Source organism: Scomber japonicus, chromosome 5, assembly GCF_027409825.1.
Source record: "Scomber japonicus isolate fScoJap1 chromosome 5, fScoJap1.pri, whole genome shotgun sequence".
NCBI classification, from domain to species: domain Eukaryota; kingdom Metazoa; phylum Chordata; class Actinopteri; order Scombriformes; family Scombridae; genus Scomber; species Scomber japonicus.
In genome coordinates this window covers 18,747,978-18,775,282 of record NC_070582.1, presented here as the reverse complement: position 1 = coordinate 18,775,282, position 27,305 = coordinate 18,747,978, and the positions used below count along the sequence as shown (strand labels likewise).

General features: G+C 41.6%; 1 protein-coding gene across 1 annotated transcript; it reads left to right on the top strand.

Annotated features, from left to right (window-relative positions):
- The first annotated feature begins 1,595 nt into the window (after positions 1–1,595).
- vwf (von Willebrand factor) lies at positions 1,596–24,727 on the top strand. Its single transcript, XM_053319919.1, has 53 exons — positions 1,596–1,601; positions 1,743–1,794; positions 1,959–2,102; positions 3,916–4,018; positions 4,115–4,323; positions 4,590–4,711; positions 6,059–6,275; positions 6,649–6,771; positions 6,893–7,004; positions 8,041–8,087; positions 8,188–8,324; positions 8,492–8,630; positions 8,871–8,971; positions 9,098–9,293; positions 9,380–9,595; positions 9,932–10,178; positions 10,280–10,374; positions 10,623–10,774; positions 10,879–10,982; positions 11,062–11,200; positions 11,312–11,446; positions 11,767–11,913; positions 12,008–12,148; positions 12,590–12,688; positions 12,789–12,945; positions 13,457–13,624; positions 13,717–13,852; positions 13,948–14,257; positions 14,460–15,624; positions 15,714–15,818; positions 16,677–16,820; positions 16,908–17,051; positions 17,159–17,323; positions 17,478–17,524; positions 17,633–17,810; positions 18,008–18,249; positions 18,355–18,544; positions 18,643–18,984; positions 19,071–19,309; positions 19,469–19,571; positions 19,694–19,765; positions 20,863–20,967; positions 21,091–21,296; positions 21,395–21,544; positions 21,636–21,755; positions 22,118–22,298; positions 22,677–22,717; positions 22,818–22,934; positions 23,256–23,354; positions 23,759–23,887; positions 24,003–24,042; positions 24,138–24,235; positions 24,413–24,727. The coding sequence occupies exons 1-53, from the start codon at positions 1,596–1,598 to the stop codon at positions 24,596–24,598; spliced, it is 8,562 nt and encodes a 2,853-aa protein (XP_053175894.1). The 3' UTR covers positions 24,599–24,727.
- The last annotated feature ends 2,578 nt before the right edge of the window (positions 24,728–27,305 follow it).

Genomic DNA, 27,305 nt, shown 5'->3' with positions numbered 1-27,305 from the left:
TTACGTCATTCGTTTACCCAAGGAAACCTATATTTTATTCAGGCTGTGTCTTTCCTGCATAAAATGACCAACAATGCCTTGAACAGCGGCCTGCTGTGGGCTTCTTGGTTGCAACTTCCTGCAGCACCCTGGGCAGTGCGGTGACGTAATTCTCCCAGAATAAGAAACGCGCGTTCACGGACTGAATATCTACTGTACATGAATGAACACGGTGCACGAGTATGTCCTCGCGAGCGTCTCTCCCAGACAGTCAGTACACACACACACACACACACACACACACACACATACACACACACACACACACACACACACACACACACACACACACACACACAAACATGCCATGTGCCCTATGTAGTACGCAGTAACACATATGCAGTGTACATAATCTGTTAGATACAGAGTTATATTTAGTCTCTCAGCCTAATAGAAGTTTCTCAGGTTATTTTCATTAGACATTGGCAATATGTTATAGAGCGTAGGCTTCCCATTGATTAAGGTGTAACTATTGGCTTCACTAATAGTTAATTATTAAAGTCTGTCAGAAATTCAAAGATATGGGCAGCTAAAGCTTCATATTAGCTTCAGATTTTTTTCTGAGACCTTTTTCTGTACAGAATGAACAGGAGGAATGATTACAGCAAGAAACACCTATTTCAATGGGCACCAGACTGTTGTTTTAACCTTCAAGATATTGTGAACCTGTCCTTTAATCTACAGAATTGATGTTTATAGGAAATCCATGTCTAACATTTGTAATTGCAGACTTTATGATTCATTAAAAAGCCAGAAATCCATGAGTTTTTATTACTGAACAGCACTTACTACAAACATTCACAACTGCACCATTATCATATAAAAACATACAGACATGCTATTACATCACCCTGCACACTGTAATTTGTGTTTTATATGCATGTATTTGGACACTCTGTTTATGTCTGGAAGATTGTGACACTGTTTGTAAATGTTGTTTGTATATGTCTAAAAATGTGCAAGGACAGGTTTTATTCTCTCCTCCTCTGTCTTTTTCCATATGATAGGCGAAGTTTGCACCTGAGAGTGTCAATCAGAGCAAGTTCCCAGTGTGTGTGTGTGTGTGTACTTTCGGAGCAGCTTAGTCATATGTTTATTCATGTGGCACCGCTAAAGTACTGTTATTGCGTGAGATATCTCCAGTAAGTGTGTTTTTCACAAGACTTGTTTGGGTTGGCACTGGCACTGATCTGTATGTGTAGACAAATCACTCACCCAGGCGATCAGTGGGCACATCCTGGCATTGTCTTACTGAGCCTGTTTGATGGTGTCAGTCTGCAGGCACTGAGTTGTGGACAGAATGATATTCTTGCCTTCTTGACATAACCTGGCAAGGGGAGGCGTCTTTAGCCAAAGACTGCAGGGTGGGCGTACTTTTTTTGCTATAAAATAGAGCTTTCAGTGTGGTGTTTGACCCTCTTCACAGTGTAGCCCATGTTTGACACAGACCACCACAGTGTATCACTATGTGAGGTCTGAAAGTGCAACAAGATTCTACATTTTGGATTGTGTTAGGCTTTGTGTTGCATCTTTGTGGATTAGCTGCACCTGGAGCCATGGAGGTAGGACTAACTAATGTTTGTAGAGCTGGACAAAGGAATTTATGTTCTCACACAGGGCAATATGACACTGAGACACTGAGAAAGATGATGTTAGTAGAGATGATGATGGCAATGGAAAATATGTTTGTGTGTGTTTTTCAGGTGTGTATGAGGAGGTATTTGAGAGAAATTTGTGTTCTCCTGCATCTGACAGGTGAGTGTCACATCAGGGGACATCTAGATTGTTTCTGGTCCTTGCACTCAAAAGTAACAGCGTCCTATAGAGTACTATCATTACATGTCAGGTGTCTATATGAAATCTACTCTATTCCTAATCCTACTGTAGATTGAATTTTGATGTATTTTGTGTGTGTCCAGTTTGCGTGACAGGTATGTCAGGGAGATGCAGTCTGTTTGGACGACACTATGTTCACACGTTCGATGGGGTTTTTTATGAGTTTCCCGGAGACTGCAGCTACCTACTGGCTGGGGACTGCAACCATCGCTCCTTCACATTGCTGGGTGAGTCACACTCAGACTATTCAATAAAGGAATAAACAGATTTGAATTCTAATGACGTCCGATGCTCATGCTGTGCCGTTGAGGCGATTGCACATAGGCACTGCCAAGTTTGACTCTCCCAAAACATGTGTGGAGTAAAATGTATGTTATAAGTAATTACTGATTATGATTGTTGTATTCGCTAAATGATAATCAAATGTGAAGGGATCATCACAAGTGGTTGAAATGTATGTTATTCCACACCAGCTGATCTTATGTGCACTTATAAATTGAATTAACTGTAATGTAAACCCTACTGACCCTACTGAAATGTAGCCAAACACAAGAATGGAATCATGTAACCAAATATACAACACTTTTATTATTTTTTTAGAAAGCAGTAAGGAAACCGAACATAATGGGATATAGCAAGAAAGAAACTTGGTTTAAAAAAAAAAAACTAAGCCCAGAGTTAAAGTGATGGTTCGGTGTAATTTCGACCTAGCGTCATTTGCACCATTTCGTCTATCTAAACACCCCCTTTCCCCTTTTTTTAAATTCGGTCGCAAATTGGTGTTAGAGCCATCAGCAGAATGGCTTAGTACAGGTGCTAATGCAACCGAAAGTGTATCTCGCCTGGATTGTTATCAAACTTCTACAGTAGTACAAATAGGGTCTTTACTCATAAATTGATGCATTGAAAGGTTTGTAAGTACACCAGGAGTTTATTAAAATAAACACTTACCTGATAGCTTTTACTCTGCTGCTACTGCTAAAGCTGTAAACACTGTCGAAATCTTGCTTGATCACTGAAATACTGTGTGGTCGCGTGAGATCCCGCACAGAGCACATCTATTGCCAGAAGAGACTAGTAGTAGTAGTGAAGAAGGAGCAAGAAGCAGAGTACAGCAGAAGACATTAACATGAGTAGAAGGATAGGACAACATGCCATACAGTTGGCTATATATAGATATATATATATATATATATAGATGTGCTCTGTGTGGGATCTCGCGTGACCACACAGTATTTCAGATTTCAGTGATCGCGTAAGATTTCGACGATGTTTACAGCTTTAGCAGTAGCAGCAGAGTAAAAGCCATCAAGTGTTTATTTTAATAAACTCCTGGTGTACTTACAAACTTTTCCAATGCATCAATTTATGAGTAAAGACCTTATTTGTACTACTGTAGAAGTTTACGAGATACACTTTTGGTTCCATTAGCGCCTGTACTAAGCCATTCGGCTGATAGCTCTAACTCCACCAATTTGCGACCAAATTTAAAAAGAAGGGCTGAGGGGATGTTTAGATAGAGGTAATGGTGCATATGATGCTAGGTCAAAATTACGCCAAACCATCGCTTTAATGAAAGCTTATGGTGTATTCTGAGGGGTGGCTGTGGCTCAGGAGGTAGAGCGGTCAACCTCCAATTGGAAGATTGGCGGTTCGACTCCCGGCTCCTCCAGTCCACGTGTTGATGTGTCCTTGGGCAAGACACTTAACCCCAAATTCCTCCCGTTGCTGCGCCAACGCCTCATGAGCAGGTTGGCACCCTGCGTGGTAGCTCCTGCCATCAGTGTATGAATGTGTGTGAATGGGTGAATGAGATGTAATGTAAAGCACTTTGAGTGGCCGTAAAGACTAGAAAGGCGCTATATAAGTACAGTCCATTTACCATTTACCATCTGAGGAGACCTTGTTTAAAAAAAAAAAACAAGAAAAGAGATACTGGTGTCAGGTGCAGCCTTGAGGGTAATACTAAGGAAAAATACCTGTGTCAGATTCAAAGAACAGTTTTGATCAGCAGTGTAAAAAGATGTTTTCACTCTGCAGGGGATTTCGTCAATGGGAAAAGAACTGGAGTCACTCTGTTTGTGGGGGACGCCTTTGAGCTGCATCTGTCTGTCGACGGACGGCTCTCACAAGGAGAAAAAAGGTGGGGGTTTTTCACACAAAAATAATGATCAAATATGTATGTCATAGAATGGTTACAGAGGAGCTTGATGTTTCGATATGTGTTTCTTTTGTGTAGGCTTTCTCTGCCCTATGCATCTCACTCTGTGTTTGTGGGTTCGGAGCTAGGCTTTTATAAACTCTGGAGTGAGGAATTTGGCTTCACTGTTACCATTGATAACGCAGCCAACATCGCCCTGACACTGACCAAACTCCATGCAAACCACACCTGTGGCCTCTGTGGCAACTTCAACACTGTAACAGCTGATGAATATACCGCTCAAGAAGGTAGGTGTATGTTAGGTAATCAACAGACTGTGACTGTGTGCGTGCAGTCTCGGGGATATGTGAATGTTTAAAACGAGGGAGAGTTCATTATTACTGGAATCTAGGAAATGATTTGAGTCACCAGCACTCAGCAACAGGAAGACTAGCAGCTCAGTACAGGAAAAGATAACGAGGTAAAAGAAAGCAACAGAAACAGTAGTGTCAGGATGAGATTAAGGATAAGTCCGTCATCTCCTTTGTGTGTGTGTGTGTTTCTTTGATTTCAGGATTCCTTACAGAGGACAGTTATGACTTTGCAAATTCCTGGGCAGTGAAGGGAGCTGGTCAGGCATGTCGACGTGTCTCAATTCCCAGCCAATCCTGCAACAGCACAAAGGAGACTTCAGAGGTGAGAGGACACTCATAGCACACATACATGTGCACACATACATCATGTGTTTGTGTCATGTGTTTGGATCTTTCATTCAAAGGAGCAGCAAAAATAAACATAGACACACATATGCATGACAACATCTGAGCATCTGATGCAAAAGCATTCAGAGGATATTACTGTGCAGTAAGCCTCTGCAAAGCCTCAACTACAGCTCACTTATTAATTAATAATCTTCATCTCCCTCTGCATACAAGATTGCTGTCTGTCTAGTCCATTGTATCATAATTCTTATTCAACTTTTTAAGTCAAACTTATAATATATAAGCAATGTAGCCAAAATCAGGAGACAGCCAAACTATTTGACATAGTAAGTAAGATTATACATTACTAAGGCAGTGTTATTGAATTAATGATAATCATCTCATCATTTTGACTTATAGTACTTCATTATTTCAAATACTCAAAGATGCAAGTTCTTTTTTGGTTTGACTAAATCACATAGTTGTGTCAAACTTTTAAGGTTTAAGGCCACATCCTGCTTGTGGCCTACTGGTTTGTTTACAGCAGCGGACCTTTACTGAATGTCGTTCCCCACCTCTCTCTCGCCTGCTTGTTTCCTGTTATGTCTGAACTGTTGCTTTCAAATAAAGCCCTCCCAAAAAGTGTTTGATTAAAAGAGCCTGGTGGAATTTGCTGTATGAAATTAAGGGCTTTGTAATTCAGTGGGGATAACAGCCTAATAACTGGTAAACAAACAAAAGTGGCAGGTGTGGGTGAAATTCTGTAATGTGTATGGTCTTTATGGGTGGGCTGGAATGAAATGATGAGCCTGTTTTTGAGAGAACATTTTGAACAACAAAAACACCCACATGTGCATCAACAACTTGAGCAGCTGCAAGTCTGATATATATCCTTATCTTTATCAGAGATGGAAATAGTGTAGGTGTTATGTCAGTGTGTAATAGGGCTTTACAATACCTACTAGGTGTGATTGTATGAGACCGTTGATTTAAAAGTTTCAGAGGAGATCTTTAAAAATATTTTTGGGGGTATTTTGTTTCAAAGCTTCACCTTCAACTATTCTTGCTTACTGCCCTTTATCTCTCCACTACTCACTCCACTGCCTCATTGTGGTTTATGTTTTTTGTCAAACCATCAAAATCATGTTTCCATCATGGTCAAATTTGTGGTATTGTTGTCTGAGGAATATACTTGTTCAAAATTTAAACAATGAAAAGTCATGACATTCTTGACAACATTTCTCTTTAGGTTTCGATGCATTTTGCCTTTTGGTGGAAACTTTATCTAACCACATAGCTCACTTGAACTTGAACTGTGCATGTGTGTGTTTCCGTTTTCTAGATCCTGTCTGGCTGCAGCGTGTTGCAGACGTCTAGCGTGTTTCTGCACTGTGCACATGTAGTTTCCCCTGAGGCGTTTCTGTTGCTGTGTCAGGAGGAGGTGTGCCACTGTGAGCGGGAGGGAGAGGACTGTTACTGTCCACTCCTGCTGGAGTATGCCCGGACATGCCATGCCCATGGGATACTTTTACATGGCTGGCTGAAGGAGAGTCAGTGCAGTAAGTCCAGGGCAGCAACAAATGATTATTGATTATCGATTAATCTGGTCACAATTAGTCTATGAAATGTCAAAAATGTCCATCTCAGCTTCTCAGCAACCAAGATGACGTCTTTAAATGTATTATTTTGTCTGACCAATCATACAAAACCCAATGATATTCAGTTTATTATTACATATGATAAAAAGAAGCTGCAAAACCCGTCATTTATGATGGTGGAAGCAACAATTATCATAATGGTAACCAATTATTTTTGACTTATTGATTAATCGACTTATCATTGCAGCTCTACATAAGTGACTGAGTAAAAAAGTCAGAGAAGGATTAACATTATATTAATAATCTCAATAATTGTGTTTGTCTGTGTGGACAGTTCCCAAGTGTCCAATTGGGATGCAGTACAGTGAATGCACCAAGTCGTGCTCTACAACCTGTCACAGTCTCAACATCCAGGAGGTCTGCAAGGAAGAGTGCTCAGATGGGTGTACATGCCCTGGTAACCTCCCGTTCTTTTTCTTTCTTTCTTTTATTGTAGTTATTAATATTATTAGTTATATTAACTATTATTAGTCAATTATTCTAGTCATTGTAACATGGCGTGTGTGTGTGTGTTTCAGTGGGGAAGGTTTTAGATGGTAACCGCTGTGTGGAGGTATCTGAGTGTTCCTGTGTGCACATGGGACGACATTTCCCACCAGGATCCACTATCTCCCAAGACTGCAACACCTGGTGAGAGGGCCACATGGATGCACACACATAAAAACACACCTGCAGGAGCGCCCTGGTGAACCAGTGATTAGAGGGCATGCCACATAATTGCAGCGTCCCTGGTTCGAATCTAGCCAGGGCCCTATGCTGCAGGTCATTCTTCTCCCCCTCTTCCTGTTTCCTGTCGGCCTCTCTGCTAATTATTATCTGTCTGTCTATAAATGACAGGAACGTCGTTATTAGCACATCTCTCGAACTGTTGATCCGATTGATTTCAAACCTGACAGGTGTCTTACTAAGTGCAGTGCCAAGTTTGACGTTGTTTGGATAAGAAAGGTGAAAGATCTAGATAAATATATCGGTAAAAGAAGCACATTGCTGTTGCTGCTCTAGCCGTTGACCACGCCCCCTCTCACACAGCACACTGAACACAGCGCAGGACCAGAGTTCCCCCGAGATTCCCACCGGTGCACTGTTAATACAGTAATTGCGGCAGCCCAATAAAATCAGAACGAGGTCCTTTAGGCTACCATAATTACTGTAGTAGCAGCACAACTAAAAGGCCCGATTTTGTTAACTTGCTCAAATTTAGTTGATTTGGTATTTTTATTTGATTTTTGTGCTTTTACCATGTGTCAGTAGGCTACGTAGCTAGATGGAGTCTTTATCTGTCTGTTTTATTCGTGTTTGTTACTGAAGGGTTGTTTTATTTTGAAAGACGGAAGTTTTATTATGCTGATTTTGTGTCTGATTTCCTGTGTGGTGCAATCTGCTCTGTTGAGCTGGACGCAATTTAGAAACGGCTCTGTCAAAAATAGAAATGCTGTGGATTGATAGCGCTGTGGCACATTTTGCACCGGCACTGCACTAGTATAAATAAAATGTAAAATAAAAAAATCTTCAAAAGCCGTATGACATATACTTTACAATATACTTTACAATGCTTCTCCCTCACTAAATAGGATGGGTCAAACGCACAGGATAAATGTCTTTTCAATGTATGTGATTGCTGAGAAATTAAAATAAAGATTGTTCTTAATCTTAATCTCTTTTACAGTGTTTGTCGTCATGGTTCCTGGGAATGCACCAATGAAGGCTGCCCTGGTGAGAGAGATGCACAGCATAGATTTACAAATTCTTCTGGTGAATAGAGTCCTGGGGGTTGCCCATCATTTTTGCCAATATATCTTTGTGTGTACTATAGGTGAGTGCCTGGTGGTGGGCCAGTCTCACTTCAAGACCTTTGACAACAAGTTCTTCACCTTCACCGGCCACTGTCAGTATCTGCTGGCAAGAGATTGTGCAGATACAGAGTTTTCTGTTATTATTGAGAATGTACAGGTAATGTTTTGTTTGTTTTTTTACTTTTTGGATTTTGTTTTTTCTGTAGTATTGTATTTAACATGTGAACCAAATTGTATGAAGAATAACCTTGTATTTCTTTGATTCACTCTTATGCCACTGACTGCTTGTCATTTTACAGTATCTGCTGTTTGTTTTGTGTTCAGTGTGCAGATGATCAAGATGCTGTATGCACACGCTCTGTGACACTCAGCCTGCCCTCTCTGGAGGACATGAAAGTGAAGCTGAAGCATGGAGGGGTTGTGTCTGTCAACAACATGGACATCCAAACCCCAATGCATCATGGTATAGTACTATTTTTGGTACAGTAGATGAATGAGTAAGAGCTACAGTTAGTCTCTCTGAGAAAATGATATACAGCACAATTACGCAATAAAAAGGCCTAAAGAATACCAGAGAAAGTAGTATAGATACTGATTATTTTCTGAGGAGAAAACACATTTTCTCAAAGTGATCATTATTATCAGCATCAAAATTATTTGATGTTTAAACCTGAATTTAACTAGTCAATGTGCAATTTTACAGGTCGTCTACATATCCAGAGACCTGTCCAGTCTGCTGTACGTGTGAAGTTTGGGCATGACCTTCGTCTGGACTGGGATGGAAGGGGCCGCGTTCTACTAAAGGTGAAGCAAGTTTAATGGTTAAAGGCTTCATCATCCTCACCTTTAAGAGGTGAGGATGGTGGTGATATTTTTACATTAATGTATATGAAAAGCTTAGCAACTTCTAAATTCTGTCCATCTCCCCAGCTGGGACCACGATGGGCAGGGCACACTTGTGGTCTGTGTGGTAACTACAATGGTAACCAAGGTGATGACTTCTTGTCTGGTTCTGGACTAGTTGAGGCGGGTCCTCAGGCATTCGGCCAGTCCTGGATGATCAATGGAGAATGCGAATCCAGCCAGAAATCTGTGACTGACCCATGTGCTGTTAACCCCAAAAGAGGTAGGCACACCAACGTTAGGCACAGGTAAACACACAACCGTCAAAACACAAATGTTGACCTCTAATTAACCTCCCATGCTTCTCAGTGCGTTTTGCAGAGGAGGCATGTTTGGTGATGATGTCAGAGGTGTTCAGCCCGTGCCACTTTCTGGTGAATCCGGGTCCATTCCAGCGGTTCTGTCGTTATGATGTTTGTGCATGTGCGGATGGTGAGGAGTGCCTCTGTTCTGCTTTGGCTGCCTATGCAGCTGCCTGTGCTGCAAAAGGAGTTCTGGTCAACTGGAGGTCTGCCTCACTCTGCGGTAACTGTCACACTGATTCAAATGCACTTACACTTGTACACACACACACTTTTCCCCATTTTTTACACAAATGAACAAATTAAAAAATTAGTAATAATGTGGGTATACTAAAATTTGGAGTAGGTGATGACCAGCTCATCAGAAACATAAAGATCTATTTAGATGAATGTTTAAATCATCATGAGTACAAGAGTCAGAACAAACAACATTTGCAAAATTTCACAGAAGGTTTTTAATGTTTTTATAGCCGAAAAGGTAGTCACAGTATTTATTTTTAACAGATAAAAAATTTACTTAGAATCAATGGCTAACATTCCGATGATTTTGTTTTTTTAGAACTGGAGTGCACCGGAGGACAGGTTTATGAGGCCTGTGGGAGTGTGTGTGACCGGACGTGCCGTGCTCTCTCAGGAGCTGAGGCTGGCTGTGAGGGGGAGAGGTTGTGTGAGGAAGGCTGCTTTTGCCCTGCTGGAAAGTACCTGAGTGACTCTGGAGAATGTGTGACAGCTGACCTGTGCACCTGCCTACATGATGGGCAAATCTACCAGCCTAGTGACGTCTACGCCGATCAAAAAAGCATCTGGTCAGCATCTGACTGTGCATGCATGCATACAGAAACTTAGCAACTATATGACACTGTCTTACAGATATGGCTATTAATCTTTTTGTATGTCTTGTGTGTAGCTACTGTGAGAATGGTTCCATGCGCTGTAGCTCCCCAGAAGGGAGCAGGTCACTGTCTGACCTCTTTTATGATGATGACCTGGCACCATCCAGAGGTAAGAATTCAGTGTTTTAGAGGAGCACCCACACCTCTCTGTTTTTGTAGTACTGAGTATGATATAATCACTGTCTCTGAGGTGTCTTTTATTTGACAATTTTTACTAAATGTGGGAAATTGATAACTGATCACCTAAAATATGTATTAGCTTAGAAACTGAAATGATTCTGCTTTGTTGTTTTGCATTTGAGGAACTGTTCACCAACTTCATGTGACCCATCTACATATTGATGTTTCTGTCTGTAGACCGCCGGTCAGCCCAGTGCCCTCCTCCATTAGTTCGTGCAGAGTGTGATGCAGAAACAAAAGGCCTGGAGTGTGCCAGAACCTGCCAGAACCTGGATCTTCCTTGTGTCAGTCTTGCCTGCATCCCTGGCTGCCTCTGTCCACCTGGCACAGTAAGTGGTGTATTATGTTTGTGTGTGCGTGCATGTGTGTCTTGTAGATAAATCACCAAACATGCAAAATGGAATATATCAATTGATTAGCTGATTGATTTCAGGTACGCCACCGCAGAGACTGCATTGCACCGGAACAGTGTCCCTGTTTCCATAACAACAAGCCATATGCAGCAGGACAGACCATATCTGTTGACTGCAACACCTGGTAATAAGATTGTTTGCATACATGGTTGCAATGTAGAATACTTGCATTGTGCTTGCTTAACATGCTTTCTCTTTTACAGTGTGTGTAAGAACAGGAAGTGGCACTGCACAGAGAAGGTGTGCGATGGTACGTGTCGCACTGTGGGAGAGGGGCATTACATCACTTTTGATGGCCTCAAGTACTCCTTCCCTGGCCTCTGCCAATATGTCCTGGTCCAGGTAAGACACAGGGATCCAAAACAGTTCCAGAGAATACTTTGTTGTCAAAGCATAAAAATAAAGTGCACATTTCTTTCTCTTTCTCTGTATCTATTTGCTACATTTCCTCAGGATATGTGTAACGGAGAAGAAGGGTCATTCAGAGTGCTGGTGGAAAATGGGGCCTGTGGAGTTGTGGGACATCGCTGTGCAAAAGCTATCATGGTCTTCTACATGGGAGGGCTCATTGTAATGCAACATGGAGAGGTAACACGCATAAATCCATTAATATCCATACTAACTCCCATACATATTATAAACAATATATTATACAATACAATCAATGCATATTAACAACACACCTTTAAATATGTTTATACAGTGTACAGTAGTTGCACAAAATGACAATTTCTCAAGCATAAAAATCAGACAAACTAAAATGTTAATGTCTCTCTGACACATTCATGACTTCCATTCTGCTTTGCTCAGACAAACTGTGAATTGACTTAGAGTTGAATCCAAAGACTTCAGAATTGATCTGTGAGAATCCCGTATACATCCAATGTTTCCCTCATTCTCTCTTAAAGGTGAGGATGAAGAAGCCGGTCCCACAGGGCTCACAGGTGGAGATTATCCGATCTGGTCAGTTCTACACCCTACTGCTGGGGGAACACATTTCTCTCAGTTGGGACAGGGGAACCCGCCTCCTGGTCCACATCTCCGCCACATACAGGGTAATGATGCATTTAAAAACTTATTTTGTACTGACTGAGCTTTGTTTATTTCTTTGACATAATTTTATATTAAACATCCTTCCTTTGTGTGTAGAGTCGGGTGTGTGGTCTGTGTGGTAATTTTGATGGAAATGTCAACAACGACTTGATTAGCAGCAACAACCAGCTAGAAGTGGATTCCGCCCATTTTGGGAACTCATGGAAAGTCCTTCCCAGTTGTGCCGATGTAACACAGGTAAAGTCTGGTCTGAGACTGATGGATGAATACAAACTAATACATCTTTTCTACCATTAGTGGTATTTAGCCATGCAAATAGTTTGGTTTTATTTGCCAGGGTTTTAAGATGTCCATCTCTGATATCATATTACAAGATGATAAAAGCATACTACATGTTTACTGTGATGACCTCAGGCAAGTCTGTGCAAGTTGTGTTTTTTACAGTACTGATATGACTGAATTACGTGGCTAGGTGAAAATATCTACCGACAAATATGTTTTGGAAAATGGTTTACCATCATATAAAGTATGTTTGATTTGCATTTAATGTGCTAAAAACATTGTTTGGTTCTTGAATTTCTAATTATTGCATTATTAATATTGGACGAGATATTCCTTATTATAAGCAAAGAGATAAATGTGGTTGCACTACATTTGTGTGTGTACTTGTGTGTGTAGATCCCAGCTCCCTGCAGCAACAACATTGTCAAGTTGGTAACAGTAGAGCAGTCGTGTCGCTTGCTCACTGGTCCCCTCTTTAAAGAATGCAACAGCCAGGTGAGTGTTATTACATACAGCCCTGATATCCCATGACATCAGACGCATAATTGCAGTTATTCAATCAATGCTCTCTGTCCTTTTTCCCATGTGTGTCTAGGTGGATGCAGAGCCATATGTAGAGATGTGTGTGGAGGCAGCATGCTCTTGTCCATCAGTGGGCGATTGTGCGTGTTTTTGTGATGTTATTGCAGCCTATGCTCAGACTTGTTCAGAGAAGGGTGTTTCTATCAGCTGGAGATCCAATGAACTTTGCCGTGAGTGAAGAATTTCTCCGTCATCCACACATACTTTGTTTTCATGGACAGCTTATGTTGACAGTGTAGTGACAGTGTAAAAAACAAATGGCCTGAAAATTAAATAAATCCCCAATAATAATTTCAAAGATTCCTCTGAAACACAGTTTAAAGTTCTGTCTGTCGGACACTTGTTTATAGAACTCACAGTAGCAGTCACATAACAACATCACAACTTTTCAGTTCTGTTATACTTTCTCCATACGTGTTATTATTTATCAGGGTTAACACTTCTGTAGATCTGCTAAATGAATCAGAAGTTAACCTGACTTTCCATGGTCTCTCTTGAGATATTAGTTTTAACATATTGTTTCGTGAGATATTCTAAAAATCTCATTTTAATAGTATTTATGAGAAAATTAACCAGTTTTCTTGCATTTCAGAATATTTTATAACCAAATGCAGGAGCCATATTTTGTCCCAGCATCAATAAAATCATCTGTAACTTAACTTGAACCATTTGTGTCCGTAGCCATGAGCTGTGAGGAGTTGAACCCTAAAATCCCAGGTGTGGGGGAGGAGTTATGCCAGTGGAGGTATAATACTTGTGGCCCTGCCTGTCTGATCACCTGCCAGCACCCCGATCCCCTCCACTGCCCACTCACATGTGTGGAAGGTTGCCATGCTAACTGCCCCCCAGGTGCCAAAAGCACTCTCTGGACATATTTGCAAAATTGAAACAACAATATAGATTTGATTGTGTGAGTTTAACTGTTATCCTTGTTTTATTAGGCCAGCTATTGGATGAAGTGCTCATGCGTTGTGTAGATCCTTCTCAGTGTCAAGTTTGTATCCATGAGGGTAAGAGAATCTCCCATGGCAACAAAGTCATACTCAACCATGATGACCCCGACCACTGCAAAATATGGTAATACTGGATCAGGGCCATCATTTACTGTTCAGTTTTTCATTTACTGTTTGGTTTGTTGCACTTATGAATGTGCTTTGTTTTGTTTGCTATAGTCATTGTGACAACAACACCCTGAGTTGTGAAGTTTGTACTTCCTTGACCATGGTCACCACTCCCACACCAACTCCTTCCTGGGCCACTTTTACAACCCTGCCCTTTACCACCTTGATGCCTGAGGGCATGTGTGACCGTGCCATGGATCTGGCCTTCCTATTGGATGGTTCAGCAGCCCTGAGCGAAGATGAATTCCAGACAACCAAAGAGTTTATTCTGGGAGTGATCGAACAATTCCGCATGGGTTCAGCTCATACTCGAGCCACAGTGTTGCTTTACCACTCTGGAGTCAAAACCTATGACCTGCAGGTAAACAGGTCATATACATATATATATATATATATATATATATATATATATATATATATATATATATATACTTGATTCATCAAATTTCAAATTTTGCTTGGAAATATGCCGCTTTGCTGACTCATGGAAACTGAATGTCATAGTAAAGGTCTGCACCTGGTTGCTTGATCTCCATATTTCTCTCTATCATTTATGCCTGTAGGTTCAGAAGTGGCTATTTAAGAAGACTGTGCGTGAGCTGCATTACACAGGAGGAGATGCAGCCTTCTTGGATGAGGCTGTCAAATATCTGATTATCAACATTTATGACAAGAACAAGCGTGACAATGCCGGCCGCGTTGCCATCATCTTGACTGCCAGTGACAACCCTCGTCCTGTGCGTTCAATGGTCAAGATGCTTCGCAAGAAATCTGTCACCACCTTGACAGTGGCACTTGGTCCAGGGGTAGACATGGGGCAGATTAATGACATCACCAAGGCCAATCCAGAAAACAGGGCCTATGTGCTCAGCAGCACAGAAGAGCTACCTGATCGTCTGTTAGAGGTAACAGATTACCTCTGCACCTTGGGGATGGAACCTGAGGGGGCGAAACCTCCAAAGCCAAAGTCCACACCAGGTAAAGCTCGCCAGGGCACAACCACCACTACCCCTTCTCCTCGTCTGGAGCCCAACCCCACACAATACCTCCCAAATACTCCTACTTCCACCTCACCCACTGGCCTGTCTCCCATCACCACATCGCCATCATCCATCTCTCCAGCCACAGATGTGACATTCATCCTGGAAGGCTCTGATTCAGTCGGGGAGGCCAACTTTAACAAGTCGCTAATCTTCCTGGAGGAAGTTATCTCACAGCTGACAGAGGAGGAGGAGTTTCTTCGCATCACTGTGATCCAATACTCAGTAACAGTCACTGTGGAGATCACTCGGTGGGAGCTAAGGCGGCAAAGGACCCTGCTCCTGGAACGACTGAGGGAGATTCGTTGGAGGGGTGGAAGTAAGACGAACACAGGAGCAGCTGTCGCTACGACCTTTCAAGAAATGGCTACTGTCAAGCCCTCACGTGGCCCCACACCTCCTCAGCTGGTCTTCCTTGTGACGGAGAACCCGCCTACTGATATAGTGACACGCCCACCATCCACAAGCACCAACACACATGTGTATCCCATTGGGGTTGGATCAAAAGTACGTGAGATTGACTTGCTACCATTCAGCTCCCCCCAGCGCCCGCTGATGGTGGACGATTACAACCACCTGACAAACCTTGTCCACCGTGTAATTGGTATCACACGAAACACTGTCAGGCCCCGCTCCCCTACACTACCACCCCTTGTCTTCCCAACATTCTCCACCCTGCCACCCTCTGGTACAGAAAGACACATTCATTTTAATCATTCAATCTATAATGAGTTTAGTCCTTACCTTGTATTGAATTGTGCACATATCTTTTCACAGTGCCATGTAAGAAGCCTGTGGATGTGTTGTTCCTGCTGAAGGCTGGTGAACAGTTTGAGGACATGAAGACATTTGTTAAAGCTTACATCAGTGATGCCGACATGGGTAAGTGGCACCCAGCCCCTAAGTGCACTACTACATTTTTTAAAAGATTTTTTCTGGCATAGACACCTTTATTAGCAGTAGAGAAACAGGGGAGGGTGTGACATGCAGCAACGGTTCATCAGCTGGGATTCGAACCGGGGTCTGTTGCATATATGGCATGCACTCTTAACCACTCGACTACCTGTACCCGCATTATTGAATTTTTAAAGAGAAACAACACCAGGCTGGAAAGTGTTTCACAGTCATCTCTCATTGAAAGTGTGTGTTATTGAACCTGTAACCACACCGACTATTGATGTCACAGGTCCCATATAGTACACCTGTACATCGCTGCAGCAGTGTGAGAAGTTAAAGCACTAGAGGCACTGGAGGTCATTCACAGTATTTCAAAAACTTCTGCACAAATTTCCATGAAATTTAGTGGACTGATAGGCCTTGGGGAAACGAATGTAATACTTAGATTTTAATATTTAGCTGGGGTTGAGATTTTAAACAATTTAATATTTAGTCAGAGCTATGGAAGTATTAAAATGGAATAATGGTTCCCAAATCATAAGTATATGCCTTAAAGGTCAAAAACTGATTTGATATAATATTTAAGAAGTCTTTCAATTCAACATCAGTTTAGAGAATTTATCAGCATTCTGTGCTCGCTCAATAACCCAATCATCTAGTTATTATTCAGACACCAGTGGGGCACACAGAGTAGAGGAGACATGTGCTTGAACTTAAATGTGGTCTCAAAGGTTTGTCCTACCACTTGTTTAGGGACACCATTAAGGAATGTTAATAACCAGTTTATAGGGTCTTCCATCTCTACATTGCTACAAAGGTTTGTCCCCTTGTTTATGTCCGCAGGTCTTAATGGAACTCAGGTGAGTGTTGTTCAGTATGGAGACACCAACACAGCAGAGTTCACCTGGAAAGATGAGCAGAGCAAATCACACCTCCTAAACCTGGTGGAGAGCATACCAACCAGGGCCACCGCTGCCCCTGCACTAGGTAGTGGATACATAAACTAACTTGCACACACATTCAAACACACACACACACTTAGACATACTTGTTCACTGTTGTGTCTGTCTACAGGCTCTGCGCTGCGATTTGCTGTGCAGACCGCTATCTCACCAGTCAGTGGCGGTAGAGTGGGTGTAGCCAAGGCTGTGGTGATGCTGGTGACTGACAAATCAGCTGATGATGTCCAAGAAGCAGCTGATGAGGCACTGGCCGCAGGTAAGTAAGGCACCACTTACATGATAACCATTAGATATTTCCAACCTCCATTTTTCTCTGCTACAGTTCTGAGATTGTGGGTCACTGGTAAGAGTCTTGTCCCTCAGGTGTGTCAGTGTTCCCCATTGGGGTGGGACAGGGCTATGACAGAAGTGAGGTTGGCATACTCGGTCGCCATGGCAATCAGGACAACACTCTGCACTTGAACAGCATGGATCAGTTACGGATGTTGCTGACTCTGGACAGTGGTTACACAGAGAGAATCTGCAGAGGTGTTTATAAACATATGCACACTTAAACACACCAAAAAATTAAGAAATTAATCTATTCCTTGTTTCTTACAGTTTTAAGAATAGTCTATTTTAATTTCAATAGTAATAGTGGTCATAATTGATATCAAAAAGGGTTATTTGCTTTGGTTCTCAGCTGGTCCACCAGGAGTGTGCGTTGATGATCATGGAAATGAGAGAAAGGTAAGTAATGTTTGCTGAAGTTGAATACAATGGCAGCACAGTAACCTTTTAGAGCAAATACAGCATTAGTTGCGATGAACTGTATATCTTTGTGTTTGTGTATCCCAGCCTGGAGAGTCATGGCAGCTGGAGGGTGGCTGCCACTCTGTCCTGTGCCATCCTAGTGGAGCAGTAACAGTACAGAACCACAAAGTCAGCTGTGACAGACTGGAGCCACCAGCCTGCAGAAATAACATACCACCTGTTAGAGTCCAGGGAACCTGTGACTGCCACTGGGAATGCCCTTGTATGTATTAAAAGGATCAAATAGCTTCTTAGCTAGTTCTTAGCATTACATTTAAACCATCTATATTAAGCGCACATCATTGCCCACTCAGGCTGTTAACAATGAATACCGGAGGCTTCCATTCCAGTCTATTTATACTGACTATTAATGGATCACATGTTCCTGTCTTTCTTCCTTCTGCCTCTGTGTTGTGACAGGCATGTGTATGGGCAGCTCGACCAATCATGTGGTGAGGTTTGATGGCTTGGCACTCAGGCTGGATGGGGAGGGTTTGTGCTCCTACACACTTCTCACTGTCACAAGAGGTGTCAGTGAAGGTTCAGAGGTCAAACTCCACAGTGGACCTTGTCAAGACTCCACTAATTACAACCAAGTCTGCATGAAAGCCATGGAAGTGACCCATGGATCGCACAAACTGCTGCTGAAGGATGATATGACTGTAAGCTGTTACTAGTTGGGATAGATGCATGGACACTGAGATTGCTTGTTATATTGGAGTGTATGGAAGGTTATTTACTCACTGAATGTGTGTTTGTTTGAGCAGGCAACGATTGATCAGGAAGAGCTTGCACTGCCATGGCGGTATGCTGGCCTGGAGGTTGTGCGATACGGGGGAGTAATGCTGCAGCTAAAATCAGACCATGGCTACGTCCTGACTTTCACTCCTCAGAGCAATGAGTTCACCATCACACTGCTCAGTTCCACCACCACAGGCCACACTGCTGGACTCTGCGGTAACATAAATACAGACCCATTATTTCAAAGCTGTAAAAAAAGTCATCATCATGTTGGAGTGGTGCTTTCTTGTCTGATCATCTTGTCTTTTCTCCAGGTGCCTGTGGGGAGGAGAAGGTTAATGTCCTCTCTTTACGTAATGGCAGCCCGACCACCGACCAGGTAGCCTTCATCTCTGACTGGACGGTGGCTGAAGATGGCGGTGTGTGTCTGCCAAAACGGAAGGCAGTCTGTGTGTCTGGAGCAGCGATGGGATGTCAGGCCTTACGCTCTGAGGTGTTTGAACGGTGTCACGAGCACATACCCGTTCAGGTGTTCCTTGCCAAGTGTGAAGAGCAGGTGTGTCAGGAGTCAGATGTGTGTGAGCTCGTATCTGCCTACGCGCGCCTCTGTAGACAGAGAGGTGTGTGCGTGGACTGGAGGAGCCCCCACCTCTGCCGTAAGTCAGCTTCTGATGTGTGGATGTTTGTTGGTTCAGTTCACCTGCTGTTAAGGTTTTAAACTTAAGCCTGTGTTCTGTTACAGCATTACAGTGCCCCAGCTCCACGGAGTATGATGCATGTCGGACAGGGTGTGTGGACGACTGCAGAAGCATACAGACGATGCCAGGCGACTGGTCAGTTGCCAGGGGTAACGAGTCATCCTGTATGGACACACCCACTGAGGGCTGTTTCTGTACTGGAGGAACTGTTTCGCATAATGGACTGTGTGTATCCCCAGAAGCATGCGGGCAATGTGTCGACCATCATGGACACACTTATACGGTGAGATGCATGGACAAAAAAAATGTGACTGAATGTGAGTGGGACTGATTTAAAGAAAAAAGAAATCAACTTCTTATGTATTCCCCATTATAATGTGCTGTGACTGCCCTCTAGTGTTAGTATAACAATACTGCAACCTGGTTTCCTTTATCTGTACAGTATATGCAGAGTTGGGTACCAGATGAAAACCCATGTTTGATTTGTATGTGTTTGGACCAACAACACATCAACTGCACCGCCCGGCCCTGCAATGACGTCAAAGGCAAGCACCCAGACTGTTATAACCTATTTTCTGGCTTTTCTAATCCTTAAAAATATTGCCAGCATTGCATTGTGGGTTTAAACATAACACCTTCATAATTAACTGTTTGTATGTATGTGTAGCTCCAGTGTGTGGGCCCTGTGAGGTCCTGAAGGAGAAGAGAGAGTCCAAGTGCTGCCCTGAGTTTGAGTGTGGTATGTATAATAAACTAAGATATGATAAGATAAGAGGTACATTATTAATCCCTTAAAGGGCAAGTTGAATGTCACCTTTACACAAGACAGCCAACATAGAGCATATGTATCAGCAGTATGATGTTTCTGTTTCCAGATCCAATATAAGCATCAACAAATAAAAATGAAGAACAGATCCGTCTGCGTTCAGTGCAAGTTTTGAATACATGAAACTTGCACTAGGTCTGACACGCAGAGAAACCATTGGTGAAACCTCAGTTTTAATGGAGCATAATTAAACTGTAACTGCAATTAATTATACAAAATATTTATATGAAAGTTATTAGGAAACATATTGAAGAGTTGTTGCAATGTTGGGTATTAATCAGCAGTGTTGGCACATTACTTTGAAAAAGTAATTATTTATAGTTACTCATTACTTCTCCCAAAAAGTAACTGAGTTAGTAACTGAGTTACATCAATGTCAAAGTTACATTACTTTTGAAAAAATTGTTAGATATATATATATATGTCAAATTGAATATGTCAAATTACTTGGCTGCCCCAATCAACAACTGGCCCAAAACACGTTCAAAATTAAATTATGCTTAAGAAATGTACTAAAAAGAAGTAAATAATAAAATTGTACATGTAGCAGATGTGCAGCAATTTAATTTTATTCCTCAAAAAGCAATAACAATAGAAACTTCTCTTCATATAACTATGAAAAATTGTACTGGAAATGAATAAATAGAAGGTACAGTGAGGTGGGCGGGGTGTCTAATAAGCAGCAACACAGAGCTATCAGGATGCTTTGCTCTTGCACGCGCTGCATTGATAGTCACATAAACACACACACGCAGTCACTCTCTAGAGAGAGAGAGGGGCGCCTGTTCAGGTGAAAAGCACTTCAGTGAGGTCTGAGGAAGTAACGCCGCATAACGGTAACAGCATTGTAATGGGGGAAACAGTAATTAATTTGATTACTCGTTACTGAAAAAAGTAACGCTGTTAGTAATGCTGTTTATTTATAATGCCATTATTCCCATCACAGTTAATCAGATATTAACATCTGTTTAAAGTAGATGTTGACCATCTTCAACTGCCTGACTTTTCAGTGTGTGATCTGGTGAATTGTGCCCTGCCTGAAGTGCCCCACTGTGAGGATGGCCAGACTGTAGTATTGAAAAACCCTGGAGAATGTCAGCCTATCCACGAGTGCGGTAGGTCATTTACACATTCTCTATAATGTGCAAGCTGTGCTTTGCTCTGGTGTTCACACACATCATGAAACAGGGTGCTCAACGATGTGATGTCTCTGACACCTCAACTCTTTTCTCTCTCAGTTTGCAAAAAAGAAGAGTGTGCTCGTCAATCTGCCCCAGCTTGTCCTGCACATCGCTTACTAGAAGTCAAAAAGACAACTTGCTGTGATGTCTTTGAATGTGTGTGCAACTGCCAAAACTCCACCCACACCTGCCCTGCTGGGTTCATCACATCCACCTTTACTAGTGACTGTGGCTGCACAGAGACCAGCTGCCTGCCGGACAAGGTCAGTGTGTATTTGCTCACATTTGCTCATTTAAAATACATCACTTTTTGTGCTATTACTGTTGGACACATACCCAGTGTAACTATGTGCGTCTCCAGGTGTGTGTGGTCGGTGGTGTAGTTCACCCCGTGGGGAGTGAATGGGAAGATGGCTGTGACAAGTGCAGTTGCACCCAGCTACAGGACAAAGACACCTCACTGCACACTGCTCAGTGTACTCCGCCTGTCTGTGATCAGACCTGCCCTCAGGTGAGACACACCTTTACTGACAAATACACACCAAATACACACATTTACATTATGCCTCTGTCACCATTAATATTTGTATATTTTTTTACAGGGCTCAATGTACACTCCATCATCAAAAGGAGAATGCTGTGGGAAGTGCATATCATCCAGCTGTGTAGAGTCAGAGGGAGAGATGCGAGGGGACACACTGATTGGGGAAAAGCTCAGACATGTATGGTTGTTCAGGAATTACACATATCTAAATAAAATGTATAATTTATTGTTAATAATGATTAATAATTAATAATTGTGCTTTTCCTGTAATTGTTGGAGGTACTCGTGGTACAAATTGCTGAATTGTATTCAAAACAGGTTTTGGCAAATATAATTACTTTTTTTACCAACTATTACATGCAGTGTGTGTTTTATCCACCTCTTTATATAGTACATTGTGTTTTTCATATGCAACCTCATCATAAAGTCTACAAATAAGAACTGTTCAGACTATAAATTACTGGCTGTAAGTAAAGAAAAATGCTTTTTTTCCCCTCCTCATTTAGTTGATTTTAATCTCATCTCTTTGTTAATTAATAGGTGGGTGAGGTGTGGCAGTCTCCAGATGATAAATGTGTATTACATCAGTGTGTGAGGGTGAAAGACGAGTTGTTCATCTCTGCGTCAAATGTCAGCTGCTCTGTCATGAATACTCCATCTTGCCAACTGGGAACTGAGTTACGCTGCGATACCCAGGACTGCTGCCCCAACTGCCACTGTGGTAAACACATGCACACGGTTTTGCTCTGTCATTTTGCCCTGAAGAGTGTCATTGGCCATTGGTTCTATCTATCTATCTATCTATCTATCTATCTATCTATCTATCTATCTATCTATCTATCTATCTATCTATCTATCTATCTATCTATCTATCTATCTATCTATCTATCTATCTATCTATCTGTCTATCTGTCTATCTATCTATCTGTGTGTATATATATATATATCATATATGCATATATATATACAAACACACGCAGTTGCAGTCTCTGTCCAGCAGAGGACTCTCATACTGGTGTCAGCTCATTGCTTATTGTCTTGACCTGTCCTCACAAAGCTTGTAGTGTGATTTACTGTTTCATTTGTCTTATCTCTACAGCTCCTTTGGACGCCTGTGTCCTCAACAACACTGTGATAGGTGTAAGTCATGCAGAAAATGTTTTTTCTTCTTTTATATGAAAACAGTGCCACCAATACTCCCACTCAATCTCTTTATGTGTATCTTCCTGTGTTTGTACAGGCAGGGGAGAGGCTGATGGTGGATTTATGTACACACTGTGAGTGTATAGTAGAGGATGGCACAGTGAAAAAATACAGGCTGTCCTGCAGGAGAATCAGCTGCCCTACTTGCCCTATGGTAATGGTCAATCCATCATTATTTTTAATACCATCGTCATCATCATCATCATCATCATCATCATCATCATCATCATCATCTAACATCCATCATTCTCTTAGCCTCACCTCCTCACATAATCCTGACCATATTCCCTCCATGTTCGGTATAAAATTGCAGCCACACCATTATCCATGATTCATGCTACTCACAGAGGTAAATAGTGAATTATTTATTTGCACAAAATGTCGAGGCAAATTTCTATCAACATATTGACAATAGATGTTTTTCTAATGCCATCCTATGTAAACTAATGCTTAGTGCTAACCACAATGTTTTCAGGGATACACTCTGCAGAAGGAGGAAGATGCTTGCTGTGGTCACTGCGTTCCCACCGCCTGTGTCATGCAAAGGCCAGACGGACAAGTGCTCAGTCTGAAGGTATGAAAAAATCATCCCTCTTTCATGAAACTCTGTCACGCATGCAGATACGCATAGAATTTCCTGTTGCAAGAAAACCTTATTACTATGTTATTGTATATTTTTAATAGATATGTCATGTAATGATGATAGATAGGTAGATAGATAGATAGATAGATGTTATACTGAACACTACTGTACTAAGTTACACTATACTATGCTTTGTAATGCTATGCAATGCTGTCATACTATATTATACTATACTATACTGTACTATACTTATTCCTTGAGTCAATAGAATACTGTCAGCAAAATAAAAAACAGACATGACCTAATAAGGTTCTTACCTATTAGAAAATGAACATATTTATTACTTGATTTTAGTATATTAAAAATACTGTCTGTGTGTGCCCCTCTCCCTCTAGGTGAACACTACTAGTGAAGATGGTTGCAACCTTTATAACTGTGGTATAAACAATAAGGGGGATCTCGTCCTACAGACCAAAGTGACCACTTGCCCTCCTTTTAACCGCCAAGAATGCCTGGACCAAGGGGTACGAGCACTACTTGCCCTCCGTCCAACACTATTACCAAACCTACACCTTTGTATCTGCAACAGTCTTTTGTTTTTTAAATTAAATTTGTCTCTCCTGTTATGTATGTTTTCAGGGGAAAGTCAGCCAAATTGGAACAACCTGCTGTGAGATGTGTAAGTAAAATTGTGTCTTTGGCACAACTGGTGCACTATGTAAAAAAAATTGGACCATCTGATTTTAATAAGAGTGTGTGCATGTTGGTGTAAAGGTACAGAGCCTGAGTGTCGGAGGACAGTGGGAACGCTTAACTACATCAAAGTGGACGATTGCCAATCCGAGCAGCAGATAGAATTGCACTACTGTGAGGTAAGGGACCGTGCACACACACACACACACACACATTTGAGGATGATAATACTTTTACCCCCCCGGGATTAGTTTAGAAAGTTCAATAGAATTATAACAATGTGTCTCACCATCACCACCGTTTCTGTCTCCCCCTGTGGTGCCGTCTGTCCATCTGTCTGTCTGTCTGTCTTTCAGGGAAAATGTCGCAGTAAGTCTATTTACTCCCTGGAGAGGGCTGGCGTGGAGCAGGAGTGTGTGTGCTGTTCTGCTGTGGAGACGGAGCCTCTCAGTGTTCCTGTACTGTGTGCCAACGGCACTCGCAGCCAGCACACTGTCCTGTCTGTCACAGCATGCGACTGTCTTTCCAAACACTGCACCTAGAAAGAGAAAGAGAGAGAGAACAGAGATTTTATCAATGTACATTATTGCTGAATTATATGTGTGTATCTAAGTAAAATGTATCCATATAAAAAAATACCATAAATAACAATAAATCAAACCTACCAGTTTCTGCAAGCTCTGCTTTTTTGTCATTTGTGTCGTAAAGTGAATATTCCTGTTGAAATGTAAGACTTGGAGAGTTAAGATGTTTGAATAGTTTAAAACTGATAACAGATGTACTGGTTTTCTTTTTTTTTTAAAATCAGGCTTCTGACATCTGTAAAACAATTTGAGATAAAAAAGTTGAATCAAGTCATCACTTAATCAAATAAACTTACAAAAATACCAGCTATATAATGTAACTAAGTATATATCACAATACATTACACAAATAATACAGCTTAGTCTACAAATTTGTGATAGACCGGTTAAGTATTTTCAGTTAATTCTGTTCTACTATAGTCCAGTGGGAAATGTACTTTTCTATCTATTCCAGTACACTTATACTTACACATATAAAACATGATGATCTTATAAATCATCATGTTTAAATCATATACATTTCTTGATTTAAAAAATGCAATAAAGAAAATAACTGGGTTAATATTTGCCACACTATGTGAGACAATAAGTGTTTGCACTGATTTATTTATTTGTTTGTTGTCATCTGAGGTGCGGGCCTGCAGAGGGTAGGAGAGGTCCAGTTTCAAATCTGCTCACTTGTAAATTCCGACTTCCCTCTCTGGCTCTCTCTCTCTCACACACACACACACACACACAAACACACACACTGCGGGTGGTAATATGCACCACACCTTCCGTCCCTTCGGTATGGAACGGTCAGGGAATTAGCCGCTCTGCGCGCGCGTGTTAAGCCAGGGGTTCCGGGAGCGCGCGCGGATTGTCCACCATCTCAGCCCTTCAACCAGGCTGTGCACCTCGCGCGTCTTGTCATCCATCTCCATAGCAAAGAACTGATCCTCCACGAGCACTGGTGAGTCCACTTTTTCACTTTTTTTTCATTTGAAGAGCAAACAAACAAAAAAACAAACAAACCAAATAAAACACTCGACTTTACCTCTAACTTTGAACGTCTTATTTAAATGTGCTCGTGTCGTCGTCGGCTGCGTCTTTTTGCACGTTTGAACAAATTTATTTTAACTGCGGCCGCTTGTGTTTACAGAAGTTAATACTCAAGGCTTGGACCACATCCTCTGCTTTTGTTATTCACTTGGTGGCTGCAGCCAGTGTGTGTGTGAGTGTGTGTGTGTGTGTGTGTGTGTGTGTGTATATATGTGTATATGTGTGCGCGCGCGCGCCAGGGTGCTGAGGCTGTTTTTTCCATCCGTCCATCTGAGTGCATTCAACTGTTGTGCCCACCAGCGTTTAATTAAATATGTTTGCACAGCTCCTGACAACTGCCTGGGGATTAATTAGACAATATGGAAATCAATTAGTGCGATGTAGTCTGTGCTGTTTATTTTTAAATTTTGTCTTCAGTTTGCTTAAAAATGGCAGGATATAGAAACTTTTGTTCAGAATTTCAAACTGAAACATTTGACTTTGTGCTGGTTTGAGTTTGTATGTTTCCTGTTTTGGTATCAGGAAGGAGTGAGCAGCTGTTAAAATTAGCGATGTGTAATCTGCTGTTTGCCAGGAGAGACCGTATTAGATCGCTCCCTTGTTGCCCTCTGCCCCGTTAATGTGAGGGTGTAGTTGACCCTCCTGCCTCTGCTGTTGAGCTGTCAGCAAGCTTACAGACCTTTAAGCCCCGCGCTGAGACGCAGACTTGGAGGTATTTGTGCACTCCTCCTGTGCAGCCTGCATTAAAACGAACAGGCAGGGAGGATATACAAATAGACCAAAAACAATTCAGGTCTTTACATTCATAGAAGGTAATAACACCACAAAAAAATATAGAAAGATAGAAAATACAGTCAAATATAAGATCCATAGTGTATAAAGGAGCAATTTTGGCTTGGTTAAAATAAAACTACATCTGAGTTATGTCATTCAAATGCCATCCCTTTATATAATGAAATTGTCTTTTTTTTGCATATGATTTCAAAATTCTTAGAATCCATGCATTGATTGACAGAATTTTGTGCACTTCAGTTATTCATGTGAGTTTCTCCTTTTTGTATAACTTTTCTACAAAAATCATCAGAAAACACGAATAAAGAGACGGGAATAAGAGAAAATACTATACCATATTTTTTTTCTGCATGGGATGGTGGTCTTTCACTGATATTTTATGCTTAAGTGCTTGCAAAGTGTGCATGCATTTTAATAAACATGGGCATATCCCCATACTGGGAATATCAGTCATTAGGGAAAAGGCATCGTGACTAATGACTAATGAGCTAAAGTGACTAATGCACCACACTTGGGACATGTAGCTTACAGCATATGAAAAAACAACAACCCCAGACATCTTCACGCTTCTCCCAAAATAAGGCAGTCATCTAAATCAGTGGTTCCCAAACTGAGGATTTGGACCTTCCAAGAGGTCCCAAGATAAATTTGAGGGATCACAAGAAGGTTAAAGGGATATGAAACAGAAATATAATATATCACAAAATGTTTGCTCTCGTTTTGCAAGATACTAGCCACTTTAAATTCTTCAGGCCTATAAAAATCATTCATATAAAACAATATCAACTCATCTCATATCCATAATCTGTGATGAGGGATCATAGGTAATTCT